General features: G+C 32.0%; 3 protein-coding genes across 6 annotated transcripts; all 3 read left to right on the top strand.

The window, feature by feature from the left end:
* Window positions 1–7598: 7598 nt before the first annotated feature.
* LOC114263334 (putative glutathione peroxidase 2) lies at window positions 7599–11435 on the top strand. Of its 3 annotated transcripts, XM_082915480.1 has the most exons (5): window positions 7599–7869; window positions 8900–8988; window positions 9087–9179; window positions 10423–10499; window positions 10641–11435. In XM_082915480.1, the coding sequence occupies exons 2-5, from the start codon at window positions 8920–8922 to the stop codon at window positions 10798–10800; spliced, it is 399 nt and encodes a 132-aa protein (XP_082771606.1). In that variant the 5' UTR covers window positions 7599–7869; window positions 8900–8919; the 3' UTR covers window positions 10801–11435. The 3 variants fall into 3 exon arrangements, 2 of the variants coding, with proteins under 2 accessions (XP_082771606.1, XP_082771605.1); XM_082915479.1 differs by having other exon boundaries at window positions 7599–8988; XR_014361570.1 differs by lacking the exons at window positions 7599–7869; window positions 8900–8988; window positions 9087–9179 and adding an exon at window positions 9264–10316.
* Window positions 11436–12376: 941 nt separating this feature from the next.
* On the top strand, window positions 12377–16799 carry LOC114286109 (homeobox-DDT domain protein RLT1-like). Of its 2 annotated transcripts, none has more exons than XR_014361569.1 (3): window positions 12377–14632; window positions 15955–16110; window positions 16226–16799. XR_014361569.1 is itself a non-coding variant. In XM_082915478.1 (3 exons), the coding sequence occupies exons 1-3, from the start codon at window positions 15821–15823 to the stop codon at window positions 16259–16261; spliced, it is 228 nt and encodes a 75-aa protein (XP_082771604.1). In that variant the 5' UTR covers window positions 15749–15820; the 3' UTR covers window positions 16262–16799. The 2 variants fall into 2 exon arrangements, 1 of the variants encoding a protein (XP_082771604.1); XM_082915478.1 differs by lacking the exon at window positions 12377–14632 and adding an exon at window positions 15749–15856.
* Window positions 16800–17343: 544 nt separating this feature from the next.
* Window positions 17344–18273, top strand: LOC114286154 (uncharacterized). Its single transcript, XM_082912945.1, has 2 exons — window positions 17344–17428; window positions 17882–18273. The coding sequence occupies exons 1-2, from the start codon at window positions 17344–17346 to the stop codon at window positions 18271–18273; spliced, it is 477 nt and encodes a 158-aa protein (XP_082769071.1).
* The last annotated feature ends 1407 nt before the right edge of the window (window positions 18274–19680 follow it).

Raw genomic sequence — 19680 nt, 5'->3', positions numbered from 1 at the left:
AGATTTGTTTTTTTTCAATCGTTAATTATAACACCATCCATTTTTTCATACAAAACTGATTTGATCATGTAGTTATCGATATCCGATCAATGTGATTTTTTACAAACATATAGTACTTGACGAGTTCTACACATTGAACGGTTCAGATTATCAAAACGGGACCCGTGATAGGCCCCCACGGGCCGAACACCAGTGTGTGAAAATTGCCCCAAACTGTCTAATACTTGGGACAAACGCTGCACAGCCCCTTTGACTTTTCATGATGGCTGAGTTGTATGATGTGTGGGAAGGTAATTTTTAAAATTTTTTTTTGATGTATAGTGATAACTTTTTAATTTTTTGAGTAACTTTTTGATTTTTTGACTTTTTTGAGAGATGTCAAACTTGGCCTAACTTTCAACTTATCTCACTAGGCACTAGTTTAACTTTATTTCATCTTGGAATTGAAATATTTTTTGCGTACCGAGAAGCTATATATGGTAAAGTATTTAGTGTAACTTTTGTGTACAATTTGTGAGACAAAATTAGTTTGAATAAACTGAAAAATTTTATTATGGAGAAGCATGTATAGAGGTATTTTTTTCATTATTAATTTTTAACTTGTTAGAAGTTATATGAAACAGGCTCTATATTTTATTTGTCTAGAGGCTACTTCGTTTGTGATATATATATATATATATATATAATGTTTGGGAGCTCTAAAGGAGGAGCTCTAAGGGATAGGCCCCACTCATTGATGTGATATTTTGGCCTTAGTTTTTCTTTTTCTTTTTTGAATAAACCTTGGTAACTCGAATTCTCCACGGCTCGAGTGGCCCGAATTCAAAACGTCGTCGTTTTGAATTTTTCCCCCCCCTCTTTCATATCTGAAGCAGAAACAGAGGGAGAGGAAGGAAAGAAGAGAAAGAGAAGGCAGAGAGAGAGAGTGAGAGAGAGAGAGAGAGAAGAGAGAAGGAAGGGGAAAGAGGGAGTGGCTGCAACCACCACTGTCGTTGCTACACTACTCCGTCGCCACCACTGCTGCGACCACCACTGTGTGTGTGTGTGTTTCATGGATTTGACTTCCAAATCTGTATATATGTGTGTGCGTTGGGAGGGGGGGTTTGATTTGTGTTTGTGTGGGGGGGTTTGATTTTCCAGATGTGTGTGTGTATGGGTTTGATTTGTGTGTTTCTTCTTCTTTCTTCTTCTTCTTCTTCTGTATGGTGTGTTGGTTGTTGATGATGATGTCGTGTTGATGATCTCCAGATGTGTGTGTGTGTTGATGATCTCCTCTTCTCTTATTTCTTCTTCTTCTTCTTTCTTTCTTCTTGTTCTGTGTTCTTCTTTCTTCTTCTGAGTTATGGAAAAGGATGAAGAAAAGGGACCCAAAAAAAAAAAAAAAATCCCAAAACGACGTTGTTTTGGAATTTCGGGCCGCTCGAGCCACGGAAAATTCGAACTACAAAACGGAACTGTTCTTTTTTTTTGAATTTTCACCTCATTAGTGCTCAATTAGAGGTCCCAAATTAAAGGGATGAATCATTGTTGTTATTTTTACCTCATAAATTGAAAATAAAAATTAAAACAAAATAATCTGGTACATTTTTCAAAATGAAAAAAACGAATAATTTTACAGAACTTCAATTCTTGCACTAAACAGCCCTTTGACTTACTGATGGCCAACTTCCTAATGTGTCATTTATACAATTTCATATTGCAAGATAAAATGTATGGGAAATTGTAATATACATTCAGAGTTGTCATATGTCTCTTTAATTATGTCATTTTTTTAATTATGATTTTTTTTAATTATAATATTTTTTTAATTATGATAAATTCTTTTATGTCTCGTATTGCGTTTAGTTATGATATTTTTTATTTTTTTAGTCAAGACTCAAAATTTTGAAATTATGTCATTTTTTCTTAAATTATAAAATACATATACACCATAATATTTCCCAAAATGTACATTATAATAAGGGGTACTTATGTGTTTCTATATCAATGTTCTCTTCTTTTTATTTTATTATATTTTGACACTGCAATTTTTCTTATTTTGTCTTTTTCTTTTCACTTCTTATTTTTCCACATGACTATTAATTATATATTTTTTATTAAAAGCATATATAGTGTTTGACTCATTTAAATAAAAGCATAAATTACAAATGTGTATTAAAATACGAATGTTTTTTTTTTTTATAGTTTTAAAAATTATATTCTATCCTCTAAAGTTTCTAATTTTATAATAAATTATTCATTTTATTAATAAATTATCGAGTCAATTAATAGTTTTTAATGATATTAAAAATATATTTCAATTAATAATTTAGGTAATTTTATTATTATAGAAGAGAGAAATTATAAATTTTATTTTTTTAGTTAATTCTTGTTGGACATTTTAATATTTTTATTTATTTATTTTTTGGTGACATTTTGTTTTGTCCCTGAATGGAGGTTAATTTAGAGGTCATGGGCTTAGTGGTGAGTTATATTTGGAGGTTTTGAGACTCTTCATTTTCTCTAGTTTTATTGTCATTATTTTTTGGTGTAATTTATAAGGTTCTAGTGGCCTATAAATTGTTCCTCTCATCTTCTCATTTCGCCTCCAATTTTATTTTTTATTTTTATTTTTTTACACTTGAAAGATTACTAGCAAAAGAATGGTGTTTTTCTTGGTGGAGTTTTAGGTTCACCATCTTGTGCAGAGTTGGCTTGAACCATACAACAAGTGGTTGGGTTGTTATATTCTGGAGGGGATAAGTCAGAATTTAGTGACTGCTGCATCGGTATTTGGGTTCTTCCAATTGCAATGAGTTTGATCTCCTTAAAGAAAACGAGATATCCGTATCTCAGCCTGATTTATTTGTATCTCATTTTTTTTTTTGCATTATTTATCAATAAAATATAATTCTTTTGATATTTTCACCAACAATTCTATTAAATAAAAAATTATGATAAGAGGTATTTATAATTTTTCAAATCATATGAAACAATCTGTATTTTAAGTAAATCTCAAAAAAATATATTTATAATTTATTCTTAATAAAAAAATAAGAGAAAATTAGTCTAAGGTCCCTCTCCCATTTTTTATGGTAGAAGATATCCACAATATTATTTTATAATGTCTAAGGTCGCTCGATCCTACACCCATATATTCCAAAGAAAATTCACTTTCTCGCTTTCTTCTTTCCTCTGGCTAGGGCTTTCATCATTCTCTCTCTCTCTCTCTATGATTCGATCAACCTTGAACCGTTGCCTCCACTCTCACTCTCATTCACTGCAACACCCACTGAGTGATTCATTTTAGAGCCAGATCCGTCATCATCGGCTTCATTAGCGAGTTCGGAGATTTGGGGCGGTTGATCATCATGAAAGCGATCCTAGGTCACAAGTATTAGGTTTTCTGGCAACGATCAATCCATTTCTCTCTCTCACTACATATATGTGTATACGAATATGTGGTGAAAGAGAGAAATGGACTCCCATCGTAAGGGCTCCGATCCTCGGCCTCTTCCGCTTTCACTAATCTAGAGTTTTCTCTATCAGTTGTGTACTGGGGTTGCTCACTTCCATAGCCATGGCATTCTTCATAGGTAATTTTGTTCTTCCTTCATTGATTTGCTCCTTTGTGAGTGTTGATCATGATAAATACCGATCACATCACCAGTCATTACACAAAATTTTGTGTTTGCATGTGTATATATATGTGTACGTATTGTTTTGGGGAGTGACATAGACCGGATGACATGTTGTGTGTTATAATTTCTGCAGCCATAAATTCTGAGTTTGTTTCTTCAAATTTCCCAAGGTACTGTTGACAGATCTTGTAACACTCCAGCCAATGTATGAATCATGGATCACATTTTATCTGAGGTTTATGATTTTCAACCAGAAAAGATTGTGAGGGAGAATTTCTCTGGGTTTGGAGAGGGGGAATTTCTCTGGTTTGAGTGAATTTCTCTGGGTTTGGAGAAGGGAAATTTCTTTGGAGAGTAGGGAAGGCCATAGAAATTTTCTCTAGAGAGGGAAATTTCTCTGAAGACCAAAGAAGGAAAATTTCTTTGGAAAGAAAGGAAGACTAGGGAAATTTCTAAATTTTCTCTGGAGAGTTGAGTCCAAGAGAGGCAGGGAGGACAGAGAAATTTAAAATTTCTCTGGAGATGTAATTTTGTGGAAAGGAAGAGAAATTTCTCTGGGAGAGTGGGAAGTATATGGAGGGTAGAAAAATTTAGAGAAGGAGAGGGAAGAGAAATATACAGTGAGAAGTTTAGGGAAGGTCAAAGAAATTTTCAAAATTTCTCTGGAAAGTCCAGAGAAATTCTTCCCAGAATTTCTTTGAACCAATTTTCTCTGTGACGTAAATTTTCTCTGGATCAACTTGAGGGACCTTAGACATTATTAAAATATTGGATGTCCTTTATGCTATAAAATCTTAATACTAGGTTACGTTAAAATGTCCACATTTTAAAAGTTAATTATCTTGTTGAACAAAAACGTCTAAGTGTTTAATCGGAAAAAATATAGAAAGTTCAAGGACTTTTGACATAGTTTACTTTTAAGATCGTGTTTGATTCAGAAGATTAATAATGAAGGTATTAATAATTCTATTAAATTAGTGTGGTATTCACTATCTAATTAGATTAGTAGGATAAATTATCTCTTTGTCTGTTGTTTGATTTGCATTGAATAGGAAAACATATGAAGGTAAAAGAGTCTTTTTATTTTATTTCCCAACACACCCCTACCCCATTACTAATAATCCCATAAATTTGTTGGATTAATTATCCATTGAATTAATAATCCTAAAATAAAATGTCAAAACAAACACAGGACTATTAGGCCAATGGATTAATAATCTCAATCCCATACTCTAATCCTCTCAATCAAACATGCTCTAAAGGTATAAATTACATTAACTTTTCGTAAGGTTTGAAAAAAATAGAATAAGCTTATCACTTTGACATAATTACATGTTAACATGTTAATTCACTTAATAGTTAATCATATTTTTATTAATATTTCATTAGTGATATAAATGGAAAAAAAAAAAAAACTATGTTGCCACCATTTCTTTATATTGAAAATTTATTTATTTTTATATTTTTCATCCTATTTATATTTGTTTCAGTCTCTTTAACTTTATTATAAAAAAAATTATATAATTATGTCAAAATTATAAAATTTGCTATAATTTTCGCACGTCAAAAAAAAGTTAGTGTAATTTATCATACTCACATATAAAACATTCAAATTTTTTGGTTCAGTGAGAGATTAAACAATTAAAAGCTGGTTTGGGAAGTGGATTGGCTTTTTGACTTTTTTTTGGCTATTTTAGCCTGGGCTAAAAAGTCTGGTTTGGGAAGGGCTTTTTGACTTTTTGATTTTTTTGGCTTTTTTTGTGAGAGAAGAGTGTAATGATTATGGGTTGGATAAGATGTTTTATTTTTTGTGGCTAAAATAGCCTATTTTATCTTTTGTGGCTAAAATAGCTAAATTAGCCCTTCTCAAACGAACAATACAAATTTTTTTAATAATTTCTTGTTGACTAGCTTTTTTGTGGTTGACTAGCTTAAGACATGCGGTCTCCTTAGATTTGTTTTCAGAGGTACAATGTAGGGGATTTATAGTTTGGGGATTTGAGGAAATTGTTAGTGAGAAGATTAAGTAAAATTATGTTTATTTTGATGATAATTGTTAGTATAGGAATTGTTAAATTATTTTTATATAAAATAATAAAACAAATAAAAAAATATAAAAAATTAAACATTAATGTTTAAAAAAAATTTCCAATATGCAAAAAATAAAATAAAAATTCTAATCCCCTCACTATTTTTCTAATACCACCTCCACATTCTCCATCTCAATCCCCCTTCCAACCTCCATCTTAATCCCCTCCTCCATCCTAGTCTTTTCCCCAACTCTACAAACAAACATAACACTAAATAATCCCACTTCCATCCTAATCCCCTCCCATCTATTACACCCAAAACAAACAGGGCTGTATGTCTAATTCATTTGTCTCTTGGCATCTGCAAATCTTTTTTATATCTTCATTCCATCATCTAATTCTTGCCATTGTTGTAGTTCATTGTTCTCGACAATTAATGCATCTTTAAGATGTTTTAGCAAAGTGGGAGTTTCTTTTGCTTATCAACTAGTATCCAAGTATCCAAGAAAATTTTGGATCATCATTAATTGAGGTAATTACTGTCTCTTAACTGATTTATATTTATACTTAAAATTTTGTTAATATATATATTCTTAGAATACATATTAAAAATTTTAAAAAATTATATATTTTGTAAAAAAATACGTGTAACAAATAATGTATAATATTTGTAAGTTTTCTAAACATATTCAATAAGACTATCATTTGAATTGTGAATTGGAGTATACATTTAAAATATATATATATATATATATATGAAAAAATATAACTTAAACAAAAATTCATAATTCAAACGTACCGGATAAAAAGGCACAATAATCAACCGGTAACAAAAATTTATTAATTTGTATGACATTTTTCATTATGTTATTTATTCATTTTTTTTTATAAAAAAATAACAAAAATAAAAATAATTTGGTAAAAAAAATGAAAAATAAAAAACAAATTAAACCGGGTGAATTACACATCATAACTTAACCACTCTCTCTCGCAAAATGATGAAATTGAGGCAAAAAACAGAGCACCAAATTGAGGCATTTCCACAAAGTACACAGGAGGAGAGGGCTGGAATTAGCGATAAAGCTGATGCAAAAAGCCTCTGTAGTGAATTTGACAATGTTCACTTCAGGTTTCTATTCATCTCTGCAAAAAAATATAAATAAATAAATAATCAAAATTTGATGGTGTTTGAGCATTGCAATTACACAAATTGCACCTGTGTACAGTGCTGACAACACTTTTATATATATATATATATGTAATTCTTGTTTTATCATTTGTTCCAGCATAATTTATGTTTAATAAATGTGCTACAAGAATACTGGGATTTAACGGCGTTTATTTAACGACGTTTAAAAAAATGCCTTTGTTTCTAACATTTAACGGTGTTTTTATAAACGTCGCATTTTTTGTTTAATAATACAACACTGTTTTAATTTCAGAAGTCGTTTTAAAAACGCCTTCGAATGTGCTTTTTTATTTTTTATTTTTTTAACATATGAGAACATAAAGTAGCGTATTCACTCTCTCTCAGTCTCCCTCTTTCTGACTAAGTGGTATTTTGGGAAGATGGTAAAAAACAACTTTTTTGCTTTTAACCAAGCTTTTTGGGAGTGATTTGGGAAGTTGGTAAAAAACTATTTTTTTTTGGATTAATATTTGTTTATGGTGTTACATCACACTAAAATGACTAAAATATCCTTACCCAACTTAATAAAATTACATTTTACCCAAACCCATAAGATGTAAACATTAAGGGTACTTACGTAATTTTCCAACCTACTTTTTGACACTTCCCAAATGAGCAAAAACGCAACTTGGCGTTTTGCTCAGCCACAAAATGTGGCGTTTTTCTCCGGTTCCCAAAAGAGCCCTAAACCTTGATTTCACTCTTTCTTTTTTTCTCTCTCTCTCTGTCTTCTCTTCAAACTCCTTCGTATTTGTAGAACCGCAGCTGGACCCCTTTGTATTTGCAGATTGATTCATGTATTCGTAGATCAATTCAAGTATTATTCACTCTCAGTCTTGCTCTCTCTCTCTCTCTCTAAACCCTTGATTTCACTCTCTCTCGCTTCAAACCCCTTCGTTTCAGAGACAACCCTTCATATTTGTAGAACCATAGCTGAACCCCTTCGTATTTGCAGATCGATTCAAGTATTCATAGATCGATTCAAGCCTCTTCTCTAGTTCGTGTTCGCATTCGCAGCTCTTTCTTCATAGTAAGTGTTGATCAGTCTCATCTCTATCTTCTTACTGACGGAATCATTAGATTCAAGTATGCTAGGTTTCATCTACTTTATCATTCTTAGATCAGATTGAAGATCTATTGATTCGATTCAAGTATGGTAGGTTTCGATTGAAGATCTATTGATCGATTGAAGATCATAATGTGTATTGTAGATGTTAAAATTGAACACAAAATACATACATACATACATATATATGAATAGATTGACAAATTTTTTTAAAATAGATCTCAACAAGAAACTCTGTAACCTTTTATATATTCGTATGGATTATATGTTGAATTATGTATCAAATGAGTATGGCCATGTTAAAAAACTAGCTATGTTTGCTTAAAACAACGGATTGGAATTCACTGAAGTGATGGTTTCACTTAATAGTTTATTAAATTTGATTATTTCAGCCGTTTGATGTTTTATTAGAGTGCTGGTCTTTAACTAATAGATTTGTTTGATGATGAGAAATTTGTGGCAATTTGTGATGCTGCATCATAGCCCTTTTAAGACTTCATTCATGAAGAAAAATAGAAGATATTTTGAACAGTTTGAGTGAGTTTCTTTTATCTTTTATGCATAATAAGTTGTTGGAAACTTCAGACTTTATCATCCTAATAATATGAAGGTGTAGACACCCCATTAAACATGCATACCATGTATATAAACAAGTTTTGTTCTGCCTGGTCATATATGCCGAGACTGCAAGCAGTGAAGACTCCAAGAATGTATATTCATCTAAGCTTCTCTATATGCATACCCTGTATTTTTTATTTTTTTTTTTATAGTGTAGTCGAAGTAAAAAAAGAAGATAAAGAGGCCAGTTATTTTTATTTTTGTATTTGCAGTTATGCTATTTAGCTCTAATTTGTTCAAAATTATCCTTTAAATCTACACAAAACATAACATGTTCTGTTTCTGATTTTGCTAGGCAAGTTCAATCTTTAACAATTGTATTCAAAAATTTTAAGACCTGTAACAATGTTTGAAACTACATTCCAATTGTTCGCAGATAAAGAGGGTGGACTTAGCATGGTCAGTTCTTCACCGAAGGCCTCATCAAAGGAGATGGAAGGGAATGCCTTGATTGGGGTTGATAAGGTCTGTTTAGCATTTCTATATATATATATATATATATATTTTATGGTTCCAATGTTTCATATATGTTAGTATTTAATTAATTACTCTTATGGTTACAGTTGCCTAAGAAGATATACAAGACTTTGGATGAATCTACCAAAATCCTAAGATTTAAAGTTCCATTCTCCATGTTTGCATACCCTATATATTTGGTGAGAATCTATCTATTTAGTTGTTTATGACACTAGCCACTTTGTGTTTTTGTTTTCTCTTTTTTGTTCTCATGTTCCGGATAAATTGGTTTGGCGAATTGTTTCACAAAAATTCTAAGAAACTAATTTCACTAAAAAATGAAAATGTTGAGTATTTTCAAACTTTCCATTATTTCTTCCAAAAACAAGAAAAACAAGAACCGGAAACAAAAACACAACCAAATAGGATTTCTTGGGAGCTAGTTTTGCTGACTTGATGGTGTTCCCTACATGGTAAGTCAAACACATTCCATTCTCAAAGCGTTCCTAGAATTTCATTTGATAAAAAGAACGAATTTCAAATGCTCCAAATACTTCAATTCCATTTGATTCAATCTTGTTGCACATTTATCACAGATTGATTGCATTTGAAACAATGCATTTATAGAATTGTTGTTGTCGTCGTCGTCGTCGTCTCTACGTCTGCTCGAGTTGAATTGCAGATCCTCTACTTTTGAAAATATATATGTACATATTTTATCATGGTAGCTAGTCATGGATTGACATTGCCACATTGACTTTTTCTCTTTTTCCATTGACGATGGTGACATGTAGAGCTATAATCATACTAGAGAAAAATGATGGAAATTTGAGTAACTCAATTGTTATCATGCATATATATATATATATATATATATATATGTATATATGCGCACACAATAACCTCTGCATAACAAGGCTTTGGCAATGACATAGGTTCTCTTGGCTTTTTGACATTTTGGAATTGTGTATTTTTGACTGATTCATACATAACATCCTATAGGAAAACTTTATGCATACAAAAAATTCCATAAAAATGATGTAACAATATCATTATATGGTGTTTGTTTTGAAATGCAAATCTCTTGGGAAAATAATGTGATGGAAAACTTTTTCAAGGCTACTCTCTCCATGTTGTTCACACACACACACACACACACACACACACACACACACACACACATATATATACATATTGGTGCTCTGTGCTGGCTGTTGTCTTGGCCAAACCTTCAAGAAATAGAAATCTTTAAATGTAAACAAATCTCTCTGGTCACAATCTAGATGGGTGCTTCTGAATCAGTCCCTCAAAAATCCATTCATGATTTCTCAGTCAAGGTCTCTCTCTCATTCTTTATTTGTTTTACATACATGTTTATATGTGTTTGTTCAAATTGTTTTGTTTGGATTTTGAGAAAGTTTGGAATTTGTTTGGGATGTGCAGGATAGCAAGGGTAAGGAGGTGGATCTCAGCACATACAAAGGGAAGGTTCTTCTTGTTGTCAACGTTGCTTCCAAATGGTTTCTTCCCTTCTCTTCTCTTTTCTAATCTTGTTTATTGTTGCCTCATATTCTGTGAAATTGATATACGGGTTTAATCTTTTATCTTTCTTTTCTAATATTGGTTTTCTGTGTGATTTGTGTATGTGGGGGTTGAAACAGTAGGTTAGCAGATTCAAACTATACCCAATTGACTGAAGTTTACAACAAATACAAAAAAAATGGGTATGGAATCTTTCAATCACTCCATTTTTTGGGGGGCTTTTGCTTTTTGTCTCTAAAAGTATATAATAACCGGAATAATCTCTTTATATTTGTGTAAACTTTTTAGTTAACTATGAAATACACTCATAAAATTTTAAGTTTTTACTTCAATTTTACATTTTCACTGATCTTTTATGTTTTCGTCTGTGTTGGGTGGTATATGCCCCTGTATAAAACCCCATAGGTGTTAAAATATTCATATACATGAGTGTGTAAATTTTTTTGATTGCATATACATTAGTATATATATATTTAAATTACATATACATTCATCCATAAATTTAAAATGCAAATTTCAGTTTGCCCCCATGGTTCAACTCAAGCTTCATGAACTTTAATGGCCAATAATAAAACTAGTAAATTTAAAATGCAAATTTCATGCAAATTTCAGTTTGCCGTTGGTCTTGTTGAATTAGCAGGAAAAAATAGCATAGGAATTATTAAGCATAAAAAATAAGCAGAAAACATAATTATGTGGTTTACCTTCTTTACCCACCAAATTGACTGTACTACCAAAATACCCAAACAAAATAATACTACCTACAAACCACAACTTAATAGATATGATACCAAGGCATAACCCTTTAACTTGCTTTTTTAATAGAAAATTTCCATTTGGAGTCGGTTTGCAATTTTGGCCTAAATACTCTACTCAAGTAGCACTACTCATTCTTCTTTAGAGAATCAACTCTATTACTGTCACAAGAAACATGCTCTTCCATGAGAGGAAAGCCCCTCAACCCTTGGGTGTATTAAAACCTTGGGCATGCTCAAATTCTTAACTCTAAGCCTCTTTTAGATCAAATTATTACTACAAATATTATGAAATTATTGCCACAACAATACTACATAAAAGAAAAACCAACATCTAAAGATAGGAACTTGATACAATTTCCAACAAGTTCACATAAAGAGAAAGGCCATGAATCAATTAAAGTAAAGAGGATTTGACAAAGGCATTGGACAATGCATGAATTTTAGAGTGTTGTGTCATTCATTGAGCTTCAGAAGAGCATTTTAATGTCTACTTGAAATGAACCAAAAAAAAAAAAAAAAAAAAATCTAATGTTATAACTTTGTTTTTAGATAGCTGACACTTAAAATAACATTCAAGATCATAGATTTCTACTGCGCAATTATGTGTAAAATAATGATGGTGCTATTCAATGGTTGTGCTCTTGATTTTCAAATAGTTAAATAAATAATAGAAAAGCCCAAAAAGAGAAAGCAAGATAAAAGAAAAAGAAATAGAAGGCTGGGAAATAGTTGTTAGTACTTCTAGCTTTACAACTTCTTTTGTTTCATTTTGTTTATTATTTATTATTTTTTTAACTGGTTCAACTTACCTATTGATTTGAAATTGAAAATATGATTAAATATGTTAGATGTTACTTATGAAAGAAATTGTCTACATTGTTTGGTTTTATACATAGCAAGTAATTCCCCATGAGTAGAAACAAATGGAAGTGTATTGATTCTTTAATTAGAATGACATAGCTAGCGGTTTGTGGTTTACCTAATTATTGTTTTTGGTGAAATAAAAAGAGGGGGGGGGGGTGTGTGGGGGGGGGGGGTGTGCGCTCTCATTCCATACCACTATATATATATATATATATATATTCTCTACAATTGTGAATTAGAGTGAAAGTCTTTTTAAAAAGTACCTAATTACCTATAAAAGCAATAAGTTGGTCATTTTCACTTATGGTTCTTTGGGGTTGACTTTTAATGACATTTGATCATGGTCGTATGCTCAGATTCTAAACTACTGTCTAATTTGAGCAAGATGAGACATCTGGATCTAAGTTATAATAATTTTGACGAGGATGCCTTCAGGATTTTGGGTGCTCTCCCATCCCTTAAGTTTCTATCCTCAGTGTCCAATAGCATGGAAGGACCACTTTCTAACCAAGGTATGTGTATTTTTTATTGCTCAAATTCATGCTGCATAAGTTAATTTTTTTAGCTCCATTTAAGTGTTGAGAAGACTTAAAATAGTTGGAAAAATGAAGTCTTACAGCTAGCAATTTGTGCAAAATTATAGTTCTTTGTCAAATTTATCTTTCTGGAATCTATTACTGCCATCAATGGCATCATTGTCCTTAAATTTTTTTAACATTACATTTTCATTTGAAATTGAGCTACTAATTGAGGTGCCCATAGAATATAGTTCACAACATCAAATTATATTTATCTCTATTTTCTTTATCTCAATCTAATTAAGGAGTCTTTTCACTTGGGTTACAGAATTGACTTATAATCTTAGCAATTTGGAGGTCCTCCTCCTCAGAGGAAATCTGCTCAATGGAACACTACCAATGGAAGGCAAGAATTTTGTTATTTAAATTGTCTTAGGATCACCCTGCAATCTTGATTGTATTTTGTTGAGTTCTCTTGGCTCTATTGTACCTTTATCATATGTTTTGGTAGGTTTGACATCCTTCCCCCATCTTTAGATCTTAGATTTGAGTGAGAATAATTTCTTTGCAAGTATTCCTTCATCCATAGGAGCATTATATTCTCTGAAAGCTCTATCTCTGGCTCAAAATAACCTTAGTGGTTCTTTACCAATTCAAGGTAAAAATTCTATTCGTTAAGGTTATCTATTATAAACTAAAAGGCCAACAAAATAGAAATTCAAAGGCCAACAAAAATTCTATTGCTTCCTTTCTGTTTTTATTTATTTGCTTCTTGAAAATAAATAAACTAGCATTGAAGAAAACTATGAACTAGCATCATCTTTATGTTTTCAAGAGTTAACTGGTGTTTGATAAAATTGGAAGTTGAAAACTAAAAGTTGAGGAAAATTCTAATATACACTCCTTTAAAAAATGTGTATCATATGAACCCCTAATTATGTTATTTTATTCTTTAGTTATGTTATTTTCTTCTTTAGTTATGAACAATTTTCTTTACACACCAGGTTTTTCCCCTTTAAATCCACATATATGTGTTTCTCAGTGTTTTAATGTATATATTTTTGTTTGAAGGGTTATTGAGAGTATGGTGTTTTGAATTGCTTTAGTTTCTCAACTTTATGGGGAGATCCTTGAAGAGAATGGTATTGACTTGGCTGAAATGAAGATTTTGAGGAGGAAAATGGAGGAGCTTGGGATTGATAGCAATATCTGTAAACCAGGGCAGTACAACCACTTAAGTTGCCCAATGGTATGCTTTGTTTGTTCCAAAATTTGTTCCTAGAAGCTATATTGTGTTTGTTTTATCTGAAACCTATGTAATATATGCTGCTACACTTATGTAGTTGTGTTTATTTGATTGTTTGAATTGACAATCTTGTTATATATTAGGAATTATTTAAGTAGTATTTAACCAATTAGTTAAAAGTACATTAAACTTGGTGTGTTATATATTTGTTTATTAAAACTGAAGAGAAGTGGGTTGGATCATTCTTTTTTCTTCCAGTATAAATGTTTATTTATGTTTTGCTTTTCTTTTTACTATAGTGCAAAGGTGGGGATTCAGAGGAGAAGAGCTTGTTCATTTTCATCACTGCGAATGGGTAAATTGTCCATATTTCTTTTATTTTTATTTATTTTTTTCTGTTTTCTTGCCTGACAGTTCACTAGCTGTATCTATCATGGGCATTTTATTGTGTTAAGAATTCAGCTTTGTGGACCTGTTTTCAAGCAAAATGTGGCTGGAGAGGCAATACAGGGGTACCAAAGTGTTTTATATATGGTTTTGATTTTATGTAATTAATCAATCAGGCATTTGATCTGATTTAAGAGTCCCTTTCAGTTGTACCCATTTTGTTGCAGGCCTATGTAAATGGCAATTCAACGTCCGAAAGGATTGCTCATATATCGAAAGTTAAGCAGACTAGAGAAATCACCAAGAAAAGTTTGGATTTGGAACCAACTTGTAGTGAGGTAATACCTTTCAACTTTGATGTACTTTTTTGCTTATTTGATTAAATCTGATGTTTGTTTAGGTGGCAGTGGTTAGACATACGCAAGTAAATCTATATGAATGTATAGAGGCAATATTTGCAGATGAACACCTCTATAGATATATTTAAGTCTATACAAGTGTATTTATGGGTGTATTCCAAAATCTGTACTTACATAGGTTCATAGGTATGACTTAAAAGTATGATTGGTGGGTATCACTTTCTAGTTTACTAAACTAAAGTTTGTAGCATGTACAAATTATTGTCATGAGTTTTAGTAGAACTAACAGGTTAGTAAAAAGTTGGCCAAGGGCAGAGTGGCTTAGTACTATGAACTCTCTCAAGTGGCACTCGTTTCCTGTTTTAACAGATTTTAAATACCTCAAAAGGGTCAATAATAATCGAGTTATACAAAGAAGGTTCTCCTAAGGGTGGTTGATGAATTTATTGACTTATGGTGGGTACTGGACTTAACTTTATTATATATTGATCTGTTATTATGGATTCTTATTTTCATTGTTCACATGGCTGACCTTGTTGGTTTCCCAAATCCTTATTTAGTTCGAGTGGTTCTTTAGACATGTCAACAGCAGTGAGATGAGACGGTTTAGTGTTTTTATGGTCTTTATGCTTCTCCAACATGTCATCACATAATTTTTTTGGAATCTATCATTTTACTTGAACCTCAAGTTTTGCCTGCAGTCAAGCATAGCTATGAAAACTTTAATTTGGTAAGGCAATCTGATGCTTTTATTTGTTATGAACATGTATAGTTTGGTAAGGCAATCTATTTGTTTTTAATTTGGCAAAGCTATGAAAAATTTAATTTGGTAAGGCAATTTGATTATAATGGCAATCTAACGTTCATAATTTGGTAAGGCAATCTGATGCTTTTATTTGTTGTATGATGATTATGTTTTTTCGAGTATATATTAGTTACCATGTAATGGAAAGAAGTATGGGTAATAAAGAAAGTTCATGGTGATTTTTTGGTGTTTGATTATCTAAATGTGATTGAACTACAATTTTTCAAGCAACATATGGACTGGATCTAATGGTGATGCTTATGGAGGTATTGTGATCATTCTAATATTATTACCTGTGAATTGATTTTTAGGTTTGGAGATTTTCAATAAATTTTGCTGACGTTCTGGGGCTTTGGCCATTTATGCTGGATGAATTTGTTCAAGCTTTTCATGATTATGTAAGTTCTTGAGATCCTTGTATTTAATTTTGCCTTTAGACTATTTGCTTTATCCTTACTCTCATCTTATTGTTTTAACTGCTCCCTACTATTTTCAGGATCCAAGGTTGTTAGGGGAGATTCATGTAGCTCTTCTAAGATCCATAATTAAAGATATTGAGGATGTAGCAAGGACACCCTCTTCGACTGGGCTGGAAGTAAATCAAAATACTGCTGCCAATCCTGGAGGTGGCCATCCACAGATTGTTGAAGGGGTAAGCTTTGTTCTGTGGTTGGTTTTTGTTGCTGCTTCTATCTTGTTGTCAATTGTGGCTTGATTTTGTGTTTATTCATTCTGAAATACTTTTTATTCCTTTGTTTTACTTTCAGGCGTATGCTTGGAGCTTTGATATACGCAGCTGGTAGCGCCACTTAAATCCATTGACCTGGCCTGAGATATTGCGACAATTTGCTCTCTCTGTTGGATTTTGGCCAAAATTGAAGAAAATGAGTATTGAAAAAGCATATCTTCGTGATGAATTAAGGACAAGTTTTGGTATAATTCAGCAGAAGCATAAATAAATTGTTGCAAAAAAATATTATATGAAGGCTTGTCACCAAGATCTGGAGGACTTGGCCAGCTCAAGATCAGCATGAATGTGAAGTCATCAGATTAATCTCACTTCCGTTTTTTGCGCTTGCATTCCTTGTCCTGAGCTCAGTACCTCCTCCTTTATGGGGTAAATTAACCTCACTTTTGTTTTCCTTGCATTCCTTGGTTCTCTCTCTAGTTCATTGGAATATTTAAATCAATTTTCCTGAAAAGCTGTTGGCCACTTGCTTAGGTTACAATTCAGTCAACCTTCTTGTTGGTTACAATTCATTTTTGGATATGTTATTTTGTTATTAATGGTGATTGAATATTAAATTGAATGGGAAAGTGAATTAATGTTACATTTTGAATGGGAGTTATTATTTCATATTAGTGCTATTTTTTAGTTCAATCACATAAAATTAGCACAATTAAAAAAAAAAGAGGCTATCACGACGTTTCTAAAAATGTCGCTAAATATTATACCAATGGTTGGATTTTTTTAAAAAGAGATACGGCGGCGTTTTAAAAACGTCGCTAAATAACATGGTGATGTCATATTACCGCTGGTAGAAAACGCCTCCTATAGTCATATAACGACGTTTCTAAAGCGTCATAAAGTTATAGCGACAGCCACATCTTCGGCGTTTGGTATTAAACGTCACAAAAGGATTTGACGGCGTTTATAGGACCTATAGAGGCATTTTTTAAACGCCGCTAAAACCCTCATTTCTAGCAGTGTGTTTCATTCTTTTTAGGGCCTATAGCGGCGTTTTTAATCATTTATAAATACATTTCTATATCTGTATATGTATAAGCTTCCATTATTTCACATTTGGTCTCATTCTTTTTCACAAAAGATTAAAGTGCAAAGCTGTGAAGTAGTAGTGTGCATTTGATGGAAGAGGGCACACCAATGGAAGGGGGAATACAAAATGGACCTGAAATTCAGATTGTAACTTCACCTCAGCTGATTGCTCCTTCTTGTGATCTATTCTCTCGTAAGCTCTCTCTCTCTCTCTCTCTCTCTCTCTCCCCATTGTTTTTTTTTTTCAGGAGCGTATTTAGCGAGGTAAATCCTACTGTGTATCCATGAACTTCTTTTATGTAACAGAAATGACAAGCCATACAATATTTGTTTGGTCATTAATGCTGTGTTTGGTTAGGACAGCATAAGAGTAAAAATGTCATTGTTTCAGCAGTGTGTATAAAAATTTTGTATGATTAGCATTTTCTTGAACATGGGGTGAGAACAGCAGGTTTATGATGTGGCTATCTTAATAACCAATTTTTAGTTATGCCATAAAATGATTTCATTATCTCTGCTTTTTTGTTTATATGACTTAATTTTTGGTTAATTGTGATATTAAGTTTTCGAAAATTTGATACGATGATATGTGCTTTAAAATTTACATAGGGGAAGCTAGGGATCAGTATCTTGCCATATGTTTAAGCCTTCTACCAAGTTGCTTTGAAGGGTGACTGGAAAGCTGCTAATGGTGTCATAGAAATATTTCCAACTGTGATACGTTCTAGTATCACAAAAGGGTGGGAAACTGCACTTCACATTGCAGTAGCCGCAAAACGCATTCACTTTGTGGAGGAGTTGGTGGGACTGAAGAATCCTGAAGACTTGGAACTTCAAAACAGTAATGGGAACACTGCCCTATGTTTTGCGGCTGCTGATGGAACTGTGAGAATTGCTGAAGTGATGATTAACAAGAACGAACATGGGCCAATGATCCGTGGTAGCCAGGGAATGACACCACTGTATATGGTTTCTTTGTTAGGACATAGTGACATGGTATGGTATCTCTACCAAAAGACTAACGCTGTGTTTGGTTGAGGGATTTGAAGAGGGAATTAGAAAGGGAAAGGGAAAAGTTAGGTGAAATGTGAATAAAATATACCTACATTTCACCTAGTTTCACACACCTTTTCTCTTTCTCTTTCCAAATTCCTTCCCAAATCCTCCAACCAAACACAACATAAGAGTGAAGATTTGTCAGATGAGGATCGAATTGGGATACTCAATACCTGTGTTAGTACAGATTTGTATGGTAAGTAAATATTCAAACCTTTTTTTTTCAGCCTGCCTAAAAAGAGTTACTTGCTTTGAGTCACTTCTTGATTAAGATATGCGTCAATTTTATGGTGCAACAAACTCCAACCCATTTCTTGTCATCATAAAATACTCCCTTCCATCATGTAATGGATTGACAAATATATTGGAACAATGAAGGACAAGAAAAATTAGGGAAAATTGTATGTGGTCTTTGTAATTTGACTATTGTGTCAATTTGATTTCTGTAGTTCTAATTGTATCAATTTTACACCCTTCAATGTTTTCACGTTGTGTTAATTTAATCCAATTGATAATACCGGTTAAGAAATTGAACAAAAGTCAAGGGTAAACCGGTCCATTCAAAAGGGAATGAACCCTCAATCATTTTGAGGAGAGTGAATGGACTATTTTGTGCATTGATTTCAATTCAATTTATAGAAGGGTATTATCAATCGGACTACATTGACACAATGTGAAAAATTTTAGGGGAAAATCGATACAATTAATATTACAACAAGAAGCAAACTACATCAGTGGTGTGAATCCTAAAAATTAGTATATGCCAGAAAGAAGTAGATACAAATAACCTAAATGGTTGGAGAATCTTTAGCAAAACCTAAATTCTAATTAGGTAGGTGAAATACAACCTGTCATTTCGTTTTGCTTGTTCTCTTAGGCCAAAATTGTGCCTCTTTTTTTTTTCGTTCTCTCTTTTGGCATTTTATTTTTTAATTTATTCGGTCATATTTTGGTTTAGAAGAATGCTAGAAGTATCCAACAGTAAATCGTGTCCATAATTGCTTTTCAATCAAACACAAGTGGGGACAACTAAATTACAACACTTTCTTTCATCTTATAGTTGTGAAACCTTTCTTTTTGACCAAAAAAAAAATAAAATAAAATAAAAAAACACAAAACTTGTTGACACATTGCCTTTTGGTTTAGCAAATTGGTGGATGCACTTAATCCGCTTCAATGCTTTTTGGTTAAACACAAGGAAAAGAATATGGTTTTCCACTAAACAAAACAAACTACAACAAGATTTCCCAAAAAAGAAAAGAGAAAATAATAATAAGAATTTTTTTAAATAAACAATTAACTAAATAAAATAAAAATAGTTAAATGAAATAAGACTAAACAACTTTTGCATCTTCTTGTTGAGTAATTATTATATATATTGTTAAATTG

Source organism: Camellia sinensis, chromosome 2 (genome assembly GCF_055761805.1).
Source record: "Camellia sinensis isolate YWXY chromosome 2, ASM5576180v1, whole genome shotgun sequence".
Lineage (NCBI taxonomy): Eukaryota > Viridiplantae > Streptophyta > Magnoliopsida > Ericales > Theaceae > Camellia > Camellia sinensis.
This window is presented reverse-complemented; position numbering and strand designations above follow the sequence as displayed.